This window comes from Poromitra crassiceps (assembly GCF_964638095.1).
Source record: "Poromitra crassiceps genome assembly, chromosome: 13".
Classification (NCBI taxonomy): domain Eukaryota; kingdom Metazoa; phylum Chordata; class Actinopteri; order Beryciformes; family Melamphaidae; genus Poromitra; species Poromitra crassiceps.
In genome coordinates, this window is record NC_139644.1 from 34398710 (window position 1) to 34411995 (window position 13286).

General features: G+C 45.7%; 1 protein-coding gene across 1 annotated transcript in view; it reads left to right on the plus strand.

The window, feature by feature from the left end:
• mei1 (meiotic double-stranded break formation protein 1) overlaps nucleotides 1-13286 on the plus strand; it is a gene marked incomplete at both ends in the record, with an annotated part of 103967 nt that overhangs the window by 13907 nt on the left and 76774 nt on the right. Inside the window, 5 exons of the mRNA XM_083650048.1 lie at nucleotides 5440-5649; nucleotides 6772-6950; nucleotides 7713-7827; nucleotides 10320-10439; nucleotides 11162-11261. Coding sequence (XP_083506174.1) covers nucleotides 5440-5649; nucleotides 6772-6950; nucleotides 7713-7827; nucleotides 10320-10439; nucleotides 11162-11261 — 724 coding nt within the window. The remainder of the gene's footprint in view (nucleotides 1-5439; nucleotides 5650-6771; nucleotides 6951-7712; nucleotides 7828-10319; nucleotides 10440-11161; nucleotides 11262-13286) is intronic.

Consider the following 13286-nt stretch of genomic DNA (forward strand, 5'->3'; position numbering starts at 1 on the left):
TACACTGTTTACCCCTCTGTTCACCTCCAGCACTGCCCCACACTACACTGTTTACCCCTCTGTTCACCTCCACCACTGCCCCACACTACACTGTTTATCCCTCTGTTCTCCTCCACCACTGCCCCACACTACACTGTTTATCCCTCTGTTCACCTCCAGCACTGCCCCACACTACACTGTTTATCCCTCTGTTCTCCTCCACCACTGCCCCACACTACACTGTTTATCCCTCTGTTCTCCTCCACCACTGCCCCACACTACACTGTTTATCCCTCTGTTCTCCTCCAGCACTGCCCCACACTACACTGTTTATCCCTCTGTTCTCCTCCAGCACTGCCCCACACTACACTGTTTATCCCTCTGTTCTCCTCCACCACTGCCCCACACTACACTGTTTATCCCTCTGTTCTCCTCCAGCACTGCCCCACACTACACTGTTTATCCCTCTGTTCTCCTCCAGCACTGCCCCACACTACACTGTTTATCCCTCTGTTCTCCTCCACCACTGCCCCACACTACACTGTTTATCCCTCTGTTCTCCTCCAGCACTGCCCCACACTACACTGTTTATCCCTCTGTTCTCCTCCAGCACTGCCCCACACTACACTGTTTATCCCTCTGTTCTCCTCCACCACTGCCCCACACTACACTGTTTATCCCTCTGTTCTCCTCCAGCACTGCCCCACACTACACTGTTTATCCCTCTGTTCACCTCCAGCACTGCCCCACACTACACTGTTTATCCCTCTGTTCTCCTCCAGCACTGCCCCACACTACACTGTTTATCCCTCTGTTCTCCTCCAGCACTGCCCCACACTACACTGTTTATCCCTCTGTTCACCTCCAGCACTGCCCCACACTACACTGTTTATCCCTCTGTTCACCTCCAGCACTGCCCCACACTACACTGTTTATCCCTCTGTTCACCTCCAGCACTGCCCCACACTACACTGTTTATCCCTCTGTTCACCTCCAGCACTGCCCCACACTACACTGTTTATCCCTCTGTTCACCTCCAGCACTGCCCCACACTACACTGTTTACCCCTCTGTTCTCCTCCAGCACTGCCCCACACTACACTGTTTATCCCTCTGTTCTCCTCCAGCACTGCCCCACACTACACTGTTTATCCCTATGTTCTCCTCCAGCACTGCCCCACACTACACTGTTTACCCCTCTGTTCTCCTCCAGCACTGCCCCACACTACACTGTTTACCCCTCTGTTCTCCTCCAGCACTGCCCCACACTACACTGTTTATCCCTCTGTTCTCCTCCACCACTGCCCCACACTACACTGTTTATCCCTCTGTTCACCTCCAGCACTGCCCCACACTACACTGTTTATCCCTCTGTTCACCTCCACCACTGCCCCACACTACACTGTTTATCCCTCTGTTCTCCTCCACCACTGCCCCACACTACACTGTTTATCCCTCTGTTCACCTCCAGCACTGCCCCACACTACACTGTTTATCCCTCTGTTCTCCTCCAGCACTGCTCCACACTACACTGTTTATCTCTCTGTTCTTCTCCACCACTGCCCCACACTACACTGTTTATCCCTCTGTTCACCTCCACCACTGCCCCACACTACACTGTTTATCCCTCTGTTCACCTCCACCACTGCCCCACACTACACTGTTTATCCCTCTGTTCTCTTAGTCGCTGCATTCACTCTCTTCCGTCTGCTTCCTCTCTCTCTCTCTCTCTCTCTCTCTCTCTCTCTCTCTCTCTCTCTCTCTTCCTTCTGCTTCCTCTCTCTGCCCACCTCTCTCTCTCTCTCTTCCTTCTGCTTCCTCTTTCTGCCCACTTCTCTCTCTCTCTCTCTCTTCCTTAAGCCCAATTTATGCTTCGTCTGCCGACACTTTTGAAACGGTCGCCGACAGAAATGAGGACTTGAGTCGACACTTTCAAGTGTCTGCGAGCAGCGTCTGCTACCTAGTGAAATGTCTAGTGTCGCTGACTACGTCACATAATGTCGCGCAAGTCTGATTGGCTATATAGACGGGCACGCGCGACTTCCTTGTTTTAGTTTTCGCTGAAATGAAATTAATGAGCGTGTCCCCGGTATTTTTATCAGCATGTCCTTGATGTATGACTTCGTGAAAATCACAAAGAACACCGTGACCAACTTCCCAGAGAGAGAGGAGGTGATTCTGTGGTTGTGTGTCGTTATATGCGGCTGCAGTTACATCTTGCCTCCGACGTGGGTTCACTGACAGCATTCCCTCTCTTGCCTGTCTGCACTGCACTAGTTCTCTGCCTCCCTCTGTCTCTAGCGTCACGTGACCGTTGCGCCGCGGAGAGAAGCATAAATGCAGCAACATGAGCGACACTTTATTTTTCGTCTGCGACCATGTGCTGAGCGACACTTTATAATAAGTATAAATTAAGCTTTATGCTTCCTCTCTCTGTCCACCTCTCTCTCTCTCTCTCTCTCTCTCTCTCTCTCTCTCTCTCTTGCTTCCTCTCTCTGTCCACCTCTCTCTCTCTTCCTTCTGCTTCCTCTTTCTGCCCACTTCTCTCTCTCTCTCTCTCTCTCCCTCTCTCTCTCTCTCTCTCTCTTCCTTCTGCTTCCTCTCTCTGCCCACCTCTCTCTCTCTCTCTCTCTCTCTCTCTTCCTTCTGCTTCCTCTTTCTGCCCACCTCTCTCTCTCTCTCTCTCTCTCTCTCTCTCTCTCTTCCTTCTGCTTCCTCTCTGTGCCCACTTCTCTCTCTCTCTCTGTGTGTGTCAGTGTTTTTCCCCCTGGCCTGTTCTCCCGACTGGAATAGATTCAGGCCGATACGTTGGTCTCTAGTGATTGGTTAGGGAAAATGGAATTCCCTTGGGGCATTCCCCTCATGGAAATTGGTTAGAGTGGAGGCGATGTCAGACTAGAAGATGGAAATGGAGTATAACGTGTTGACAATTCAGTCTGATAACAGGGCAGGCTCATGTTACATAGAGATGTAACAATGTAAAAAATACATCTATTATTATTACCATCACTACAATTCTAACAGCAGTTATACACACACACACAGACACAGACACAGACACACACACACACACACACACACACACACACACACACACACACACACACACACACACACACACACACAGTCTCTCTCTCTGTCTCTTTCTGTCTTATGATCCTCTTTCTGTTTGCCTCTCTATCTTGGTGTCTTTCTTAATGTCTCTATCTGTGACATTCTCTCTCTCTCTCTCTGTCTCACTTTCTCTCCTGTCTCTCTGTCACCCTCTCTCTCTATATCCATATGTATGTATGTATGTATGTATGTGTTTCTCTTTCCTTGTCTGTCTGTCACTCTCACCCTCTGGCTTCCCTCATTCTCATTAACTGTATATACGTAGATATGGACAGCTCCCAAAAAGTGAAGCCAAAACATCTTGATCACCCCCTGGTGGTTGGCTGCAGTATAGGTCATAATTCCCGCCCCTCCATGTTAGCGGACACGGGACATGAGCCAAACTAAACCATGAAAGTACACGTCAAATAGATTTTTCCCAAAGATGGTTTCTGTCATTTTAGGTGGTTCTTATCACGCTGATGTACTGTATCAAGTTTTTCTGACAAGTCTTTCTGATAAGTTTGAGTTAAGTTTCTGATGAGTTATTTAACGATATAAAAAGGGCTGATTGACAGCTGTGACAGCCACTCTCAAACCTCCCTCAGTCAGACTCAACCCAACTCTACTCACTCTACACACTCTGGTTGCAAATGAGGTCAAACAAGCAAGATGGCAGCTCACGGAAATGAGATGTTTTGGCTTCATTTCTTCATATAGTAGGAAGTGGAGACGCATTGTGCATATTTATATGCAGTACAGCCAGTGGTCCCTCTCAAACTCTGTTTTTCTCTCTCCCCCCGTCTGTTCTTGTCTCTTTCTCTCTTCCGCTACCACCATCTTGGCCTCTCTCCTCTCTCTTTAATTGGACTCATTCTTTGCATCTAAATTGAGCTGGCTCTGTCAGAGAGCATACCTGAGACTCTCTAGTTCCTGTCTGCTGTGCTCAGTGCAGACACTCTACGGCTGGCTATCATTAAAAAGAATGACGATACCACTACTACCTATACCAGTACCCTGAAAGTGATACCCCTACCAATACAGTACTGAACTGTGACAGAGTACTGAACTACCAACTCTGTCACATACAGCGCACTCCACTTCACCACCACACACAGACTCTATGGGTTGTAGCAGAGCCGTGTATATAGAAGAGTCGCGACATCTCCATTCACTCCAATGGACCAGTTTTTTACTCTCAAGACTTCCAGGAAGTAAGGTCCTGGATTAAGCAGCACTGTCGAGTTGCAGCAAAATAGACAGTTTGTGTTGTACTTTGAAAGTTTTATTTTTATTTTTAGAATAAAATTGTACATTATCAGCTTTATTTTAGCATTCAAAAGTAGCGCGAGACCCCTTCCTGGCTGTTCATTGGCTAATGAGTCACGTCCTCTGCTGACGCCACTCTTGTCCAATCCCCCCCCCACCCCCCCCCCATCATCAGTCAACACCAGAGAGGTCGCTGGGAAAGATTCAGCTGCTTTGTTCCCAGTGGTTCGCTCCTCTTCCTTCTCACTGTCTGTGTATCTACAGTACGCTGCTATATTACCTCTCCTCTGTCTGTGTATCTACAGTACGCTGCTATATTACCTCTCCTCTGAGTATTCATCTCTCCACACATCTCTCGTGTGTCATCTCTGTCCTCGCACACACAAACCCACACTAGGCGCTAGAGATGAAATGATATGATGATTTCATATGAAAATTTCATATCACGATTATAGTGACCAAAATTATCACGCTTATCAGTATCATCACGGCATTGTTAAAATCTGCTGAAAATGTTCAAAAACTACTAATACACTCACAGAAATCATTTCACCAAGTTTTAGATTGGAAAACTCAGACCCAAAAAGGATTGAAACACTCACTGAAATAATTTCTCCAAGGCTGCGCATCTGCCTCTGGGAAACAATTGCCAACTTTGGTTGATGATTGACAGTATTTACTGTACCGTGTTTTTCAAAGCGCTGTAAAACTAATCACAGTAACACGGTTTTAATTGTAATGAAAAAATGAAACGGTACAGTTATGGTAAGGAATTTGATCACGGTTATCATTCAAATAATTTATCGTTTCATCCCTACTAGGCGCTACCTGACGAGATGAAATTCACACATGTTAAAACACACAAACATGTAGTTTTGTTTTCCCCCCTCAACCAAGCCATTAGGAGCTGTCTCTTAGCTAGATTAAGACACTATAATGTACCTTTCCCTTATCTTCAATATGTGTATTTGTTGCATTCTGGGTCAAATAGTTGCTGCTGCATTGATCATGAATGTTTCACCTCCTCTCATCCTACAGAATATTAACACATTCTCTGTAACTCTGTTTATCCCCTCTGTCTCCCACATCTGCCCGTCAGTGCCCTTATTGGAGCAGCTGTGCTCGGCTCTGCTGTACCCAGACGAGGGGCTGAAGGCGGCGCTCTTCTATGTGTGGCAGAGGTTGTATGCGGCAGCAGGGGGCTCGGCGGCCCAGTCGGTGCCCAGCGCCATCCGGGACAGAGTTTGTATCCTGTTGCTGCAGACCTTGGCCAACACTGGCTCTCCTCAGCTCACCACCAACTGCCTGGGTGAGAAGTGGAATACTGTTGTTAGCTGCCTGGGTGAGAAGTGGAATACTGTTGTTAGCTGCCTGGGTAAGGGGTTTGTCGGCCTAGACTGGCTAAAGACTAGATATGTTGCATTAAAAAAAATTATGTCTTACCAACATGAGGGCTGCAGGTTGTTACCACCGGCTTGGTCGGGTGTCCCTACAGACACACAGAGCAAAAAGGGGCAGGAGTTAGGGACTTAGGAAAGGTCAATTTGACATTAGGATCTATTAATTAGCCTTTTTTCACTAGACAGGGGGAAAAAGGGGGGGGTAAATAAAAAGAATATATGTTATAACTACAATATAAGCAAGCTATTAACTGCCTGGGTTAGGTACAATGCTTTTAGTCCAGAGATGCATTAAAAACTGCAGTATTCGTCCTCAAATTGAAAGTTTTAATGGTTGAGAGTTTCATGACCATTTGGCCCTTGAAAACGTACTTTTTCCAAAAAGACGGGTTAAAAGTATAATAAGGCATGTATTAATAGACTCAATTAGATTGAGGTGTTATCTTAAGAAAAGCAGATTTGTTCACTTCAGCTCAGTGAGCTTTCCATCAACTGCCTGGATGAGAATTAGAATTTGCTAGGCTAGATAAGGGGAAGGTGTTATTAAAAACGAATGAAATGTGGGGCTGTTATGTTATATTAACATATTAACAACAATTGCTTAGGTGAGGAAAAGGCTGGGTTAGGTGGGGAGTGGTTATTAAATATGAAATCGAGTTTTTATTATAGTTTGATGGATTTGTTGTTGTTATATAAGTACTAGTAGATGAACCTCACTGTCGGTGCCAATTGCCTGGGAGAGAAATATGATGTAGTGCAGGCATAGCAGGGGAGTAGGAGGGTGCATGGCGTGGGTGGTGGGTGGGGGCGTTGTTTCTTGACAGGTTTTATACAACAACAATATACAGCTTAATCTTTAAGACATTTGAAGTTGTCATAAGCATAATGATGAGCACCAACTACTGCCTCGGCAAGAGCCAAAATTGAGGTCTCCACTAAGGCCATGTCCACACGGAGACGAGTTTAGGTGTATCCAAAGCGTGACCAAAGCCATTCGCGCCCTCTATACAGCCTTATTGTTCATCTGTTAGGACTGCTGAAGCAGCTGGCGCGGCTCGGGGAGGCGGTGTCAGTTCTGATGAACTGCCCCAGCGATCAGATCCTGTCCGATCCAGACCAGAACCTCCACACCAACAACAACCAGATCCTCAGCCAGAACCAAGAGCAACAGTCCCCGGACCGCCGCCCTCTGCCACTCATACTGAAAAAGGTCTCTGTCCAAACATCCTGCTCTCACAGGGCCGCATTCTGACACTGAGCGTAATCATAACAAGCAGGTCTCATCCTGGATTAACATGTCTTTGACTGGGGCTTCATGGAGGTTTTACTCAGGGAAAATATTTGTGCTTCATGTCTGGGAAATCACTGCGTCAGTGATGAGACTCGCATCACACCAGTTTATGATGTTAATAGTGTTTTAGTTCAACTCTGGGTTTTGGAGTTGCTATACAGGGCTGGACGATATGCATTTTTTAAATTATTATATGATTATATTGACATATATTGTGATTGATATATATATATATATATATATATATATATATATATATATATATATATGCGAAAATAACATTTATACTGTATGCAAAGAAAGCGGCATGGTTCTTGCCAAAAAAATGCATGGGATTAGCATAAAGTGGGCATCATTCAAATATCTTGAGGTGAGAGGTCAAGGGACCCCTCACCAAAATGTAACCTAAATGGGGAGCGTTATTTAGCCCCCTTCACGACAAGCTATCATGACACGGTTGGTACCAATCGATGCCTTAGGTCTTCTAGTTTCATAATGATACCAGTATCTTCACTTTAGCTTTAAAAGCCTGCTACAGCCTCTGAAAGACAGTAATGTCGGCAGACGAGGCCGGCGTCCTCATTGATGAGGTTTAAACACTGGAAAAACCTTGCAAGTGTTATTTGGATTCATTTGATTGGTGGATTCCAATAAAGCCTCAGTATACAATGTGTTTTCCAGCTGCTGCTGAGTGGCGATGAGATGTTGCAGCAGGCCAGTGCTCAGTGCATGGCATTCATCCTGATTCATTCCCCCAGCCAGTACTGTGCTCCCTTCATCCTGGCTGACGTACCTGGTGACACACACACACACACACACACACACACACACACACACACACACACACACACACACACACACACACACACACACACACACACACACACACACACACACACACATACACATACACACACACACACACACACACACACACACACACACACACACTCACAGAACCACACACACACACACACACACACACACACACACACACACACACAACCACACACACACACACACACACACACACACACGCACACAACCACACGCACACACAACCACACACGCGCGCACACACACACACACACACACACACACACACACACACACACACACACACACACTGTGGCTGCAGGGTGCAAGCTTTTTGTCTCACACTTAGCCCTTGTTCACACAGGACATCTAACGTAAGCAGAACTGAAGCTTGAGACAGGCTCACGCTAAGCCGTTCACACAAGAAGCCTTCTCTTTTCCTCTCAGCGCCTACTCGGCGCCTTGAACCCGCCCACAACTCCCATTGACTTCATGCCTGGCTTGACAGATCAATGCTCGGCTTCAGCACGCGTCACGCTTGGAACAGGTGTGAATCCTGAACGATCGCTTGAGCAAGGCGCGAGCGTGGCTTCAGCGTGGCTTCAGCGTGGCTTCAGCGTGGCACGCGTGCGGGTGCTGTGAACGGCCTCGCCGGTTGAGCGTTGCTTCGGCGTCCTGTGTGAACGGGAGCTTAGGGATGTAACAATATAGCGTTTTAAGGTATACCGTGGTATCTTAAAGGAGAACTTACCTCCAAAACACTTTTTTTCAGCTTTTAACCAATATATATGACTTTGGGGGTGATGTGTGAAGAATTCTGGTCAGAATTTCCACATTTGACACCAAACTGTTGCCATTTTACCATTTGTATCATTTTTCAGCAGCATAACTGGCATAAGCGCCCTCTAAAGGTCGAACACTGCTTTTTTTTTTTTTCTCAAATGAATGGGAGATTAGGAACACACTGACGTCACAGTGTTCCCAAAGACTATGGGATTTCAAGATAATTACTCCCCTACCCCCCCTGTACCCTTTCGGCTCCTCAGAACTCCAAGCCTATTCCTATTGAAGTTTGCTCTTAAAATACTGAAACAAACGTCGTCAAAGTTGGCACATGTCTTAATTATAGTTAGTTTCCCGCTGAATGTGTCACTACTTTATTAATATCTTACCTGGATAAGCTCGAATGATGATGTATATATTATCAGTCCGAGTTGGAAGCAGCTGTCTCCAGCCAGGCAGGCGGGAGAGAGTCGTACTGTAAACCTCATGCACTAGCTCCAAGCTCCGCGGGCGCGCGCAGCAGAGCAGAGCTCTCTGTGCTCTGAGAGCAGAGAGAGAGCAGTCTGATATTTCCGCAAACAAATATGGTCGCAGTTTAGCGCACATGTAAAATATAACGCTATACTACGACGTGACAACGTGACAAAGCTTCTCTAAACACATCGGCTATCATATATTTCCCTGCATCCCTCCTACTGAGATTATATCGGTATTGATTTTGGACAGACTGAATGCGCGGAGGAGGAGGAGGAGAAATCTGCAGCTGTGCCCTGAGTAGCCCTGTGCCCGTCTGTGAAAAGCGTCCTGTCCAGTCGCACCTTCGCAAACAGATGCGGGATTCCCTCAATCCTGTACCCAATCTCATACTGTATTGAGCAGAAAAATCGCACAACAGCTATTTCTGTCTGTGTTTGTTTGTTGCTCCGTGAGGTTACAGAACGCCCCATGCATGCAGCAGGCTGTTTCGCCAGCCGGGGTCTGGCAGGAGGGAGGAGGCGCAGGCAGCCTGCACTGCGCTGAGAGGAAACTTTTGCACAACTTTTAACAAGAATCACGAAAAGCCCCCAAACTAAAATGAAAAAGGGACTATATGGCAACTTGGACGAGGGAATGACGTAGAGAAATCTCGCATTGTGTTACCCCAGAACGGGGGGTTTGTCGTATTGTGCGGTGTGCTGCTGTAACGAGCCCACGTCACTTTGCTCTCGTAACGTAGTTTCCATAGAGATACATGCAGAAAAATAATTAAATTTCTAGTTCGCCACTGAATTACCAAATTGATATAACTTAAAACCATTTTGAGCAAAGCTGTTTCCAAACAGGCCACCAGCGTTGGCTAATTGTTGATATTTATAAAGATATTGCCCCTCTCAAATAAATTATTTTTGAGGCATTAGGCAAACTGTAATGGCGTCGATTTCCGAAAAAAAATCTGGACTTGAACACAGTCAAAGAGCCTAGTATAGACAAGAGCATATGTCATTTCTTGTTTTTTTCCATAGGTATTTTCAAATCACTGTTCTAATACATATCTAGGGGGTAAGTCCTCCTTTAACTATCTACATCTCTCATTCTTTTTCTCTCCTACTTTTACTTCTGCCTCTCACTAAAAAAAAATTCTTTCTCTCGTCTCCGTCTCTCATTATATTTCTGTTTCCCCCCTCCTCTCTCTGTCTCTTCCCCTCATAGAGTTTCTGTTTGAGCGTCTGGCTAGTAGTACTAGTGAGGTGCTGCTGTGGTCTGTCTACAGCTGTCTGCTGACACTGACAGAGGAGCCGCTCTTCTTCTCCCAGTGTCACTCTGTCTACGGTGAGGCAGCACAGGCACAGCACCACACTTTCTTGTGTCACAACTGCATCATCCTTGTGTGTGTGTGTGTGTGTGTGTGTGTGTGTGTGTGTGTGTGTGTGTGTGTACTGTGCGCAAACTGCGCATGTGTGTCATTACAGTAAACCGTACACTGTTGTTGAGGTCCCATGTTTTTTGTATCAGCTTTCTCTACACCGGCACTGTTGCTCCACACCAAAGCATTTGATAGGAAAACACACAAATCTAATTTACTAGTACACACAGGATACAATGTAACCAGCTCTTGTTTTAGTAGGTAGTTCTTGTTCTAGTTTAATATCACAAGAGATAGTTACATCGGCTCCAGTGTACTGGTAAATTAGAAAGATAAAGGCTACTACAAAGGTACGTGTGTGTGTGTGTGTGTGTGTGTGTGTGTGTGTGTGTGTGTGTGTGTGCGTGCGCGCGCGCGCGTGTACATTGATTTGATGCCACTCACTTTTAAGAAGGAACACGTTGCAGCCCATCTGGTTGTATCCATCCATCAAAGGCCTCTCATAACAGTGTCACTGAGCAAGATTAGATGTTTACAAGAACTTTCACTGAAGCCCCAAATTGTGTGTGTCTGGGTCCGCCGGCTTGCTCGTCTGCACAGTTGATCAAGTGTTTCATTTAGGTAAGGAGATGTGTGTGTGTGTGTGTGTGTGTGTGTGTGTGTGTGTGTGTGTGTGTGTGTGTGTTAGTTATTGAGTCCCTGGTACGCAGTCTGAAGGAGGCTCTGAGGCTGACCAACCTGGAGGTGCAGAAACAAGGGCTGCTGCTCCTCACCGAGATACTGGAAAGGTGAGACTCGGTCTGTGTGTTAGGTTCTCTCTCAAGTATGGTAAGATTACAAGAAGATAACTTGTGACAACATTGCTCTGGGTATCATGCAGGAAAAATAAATACGTGTTTAGTCAGAGTGAGATTTAGGTTATGGCCAGGGTTATATTTTTGTCATGTAAGTTGCATTTACAGACGGAGGTCATTTGAAGATGTCATAACTGAAATACTTCCGAATGTAGGGAAGAAACAAAGGCCTGTCTGGCAAAAACTTAGTAACAAATAGCAAAAACGGCGTACCACTAAACAGCAAAGTGTTAAGCTGCGTTCACACCGACCTATTAAAGTTTTTCGCTGGCATCGAGTTTACATACGAAGTCAATGCAAACGAGCGATTGAGCGTATATTCGCCCGGGAGAAAAATCGCTGGGCGTCCGAGCGACAGAGACAGAGCGATAGGGAGAAAATACGCTTGTCGCTCGAGATGTAATATCCCAACTCGAGCGAAAATACACTGGCATCAGTCGCTCGCTGTTCAACACTGATTGGCTGCCGTGTGAGAGCGAGTCAAGGATCACACTGGCTTGGAACAAACCGCTGGTTTATTGTGTGGCAACAAACCGCATTGACAGGCTGACAGCTGACATGAAATGAAGTCTGTACTACCGGTATGGAGCTCGCATTAGGAGCACGCTGATAGGCTTAGCTTGTAAACATCTATGGTGGCTCGTAGTGGACAAACATCATGACATTGCGTAACGTTATAGCCCGTCAATTCGTGTGCCTGTTGATGAGCGATTTAAACAGAGCGACAGAGCGATTCCAAAGGGTTGAATCAAGCGACAGAGCGAAAAATAAATATCTCGGTGTGAACACAGCTTTACCATGACATATCATTCAGCGTTAAAACCTCATAGTGCAAACAAAATGCTATTACAGGAGGGTGCTGGAAAAGAGAGAATGATAAAATAAATAAGCTTTAATATCAAATCCCTCATTGAGACCATTAGGGACATGGTATTAAGGAGATGAATCCAAGAAGTGTCACGTTGGAGGAGAGACTCTTTTCAAGATCACCTCCCCTCAGAGGCTTGTCCACATGATCACCTCCCCTCAGAGGCTTGTCCACATGATCACCTCCCCTCAGAGGCTTCTCCACATGATCACCTCCCCTCAGAGGCTTCTCCACTCTGAGCCTGATGAAGAGCCTGTGTTGGAGTTGAAATGTTGTTTTTTTAATCATTTTGTAGTAAATAAATATTGGGAGCTGTACTATGTAATATTACATATTACATAGTACATTCATTGTTACATTCTTCTCATTCTTATGAGTTTTCTTTACGTCATTAGTCGACATTATTAGTACAACAACGGTTAAAATGTGACACCCCTTATTGCACTCCTTGTTATTATATGCTTCGCGTGTTCCTTTCTAGTTCTAGCTGGCAGTTGAGCAATTGTGTGCTGCGCGGAACCGCCGGCCACCTGATTATATTAGTAAGAGGCAACTTATCACATTAACAGGTGTTTTTTATAAGGAAATGTTGTTACATTTGGCCACATTTTGTTACATCATCAGTTGTAACAAGTCCTTCTCGGTCTAAGTTGCATTTGGCAAGCCTTTGCACAAACAACACCAAAAATATAAGCAACTGCACACAGCTGCTATATAGAATTATTTATGCACCACTGTTTACTTCTGGCATAAACATTGGCTACTTGGTTGAGTGGTTAATTTAGGTATAGAACATGATGTACAAATTCAGCGACACCGGCGCGGAGAAGGGCTCTCTTGTAAAACATGTTCAATACGGTGGGCAGTTTAATTAGATTTGAATTAACTGTCTGCTGGCTCGCAGATGAGAATATATTACCAGGCAGTAAAACACACTCATATTTCTGCAAGGTTGACATAATTTTAATCGAATGTTCCACCCGTCACATGATAGGGATACAGTAACAGGGCATAAGAAATTTGTCCTTTACGCTGAGTGGAACAGTAAAAAAGTAGCGAGACCGGGGCTCTCAAAGTGCTGAAGAAGCTAA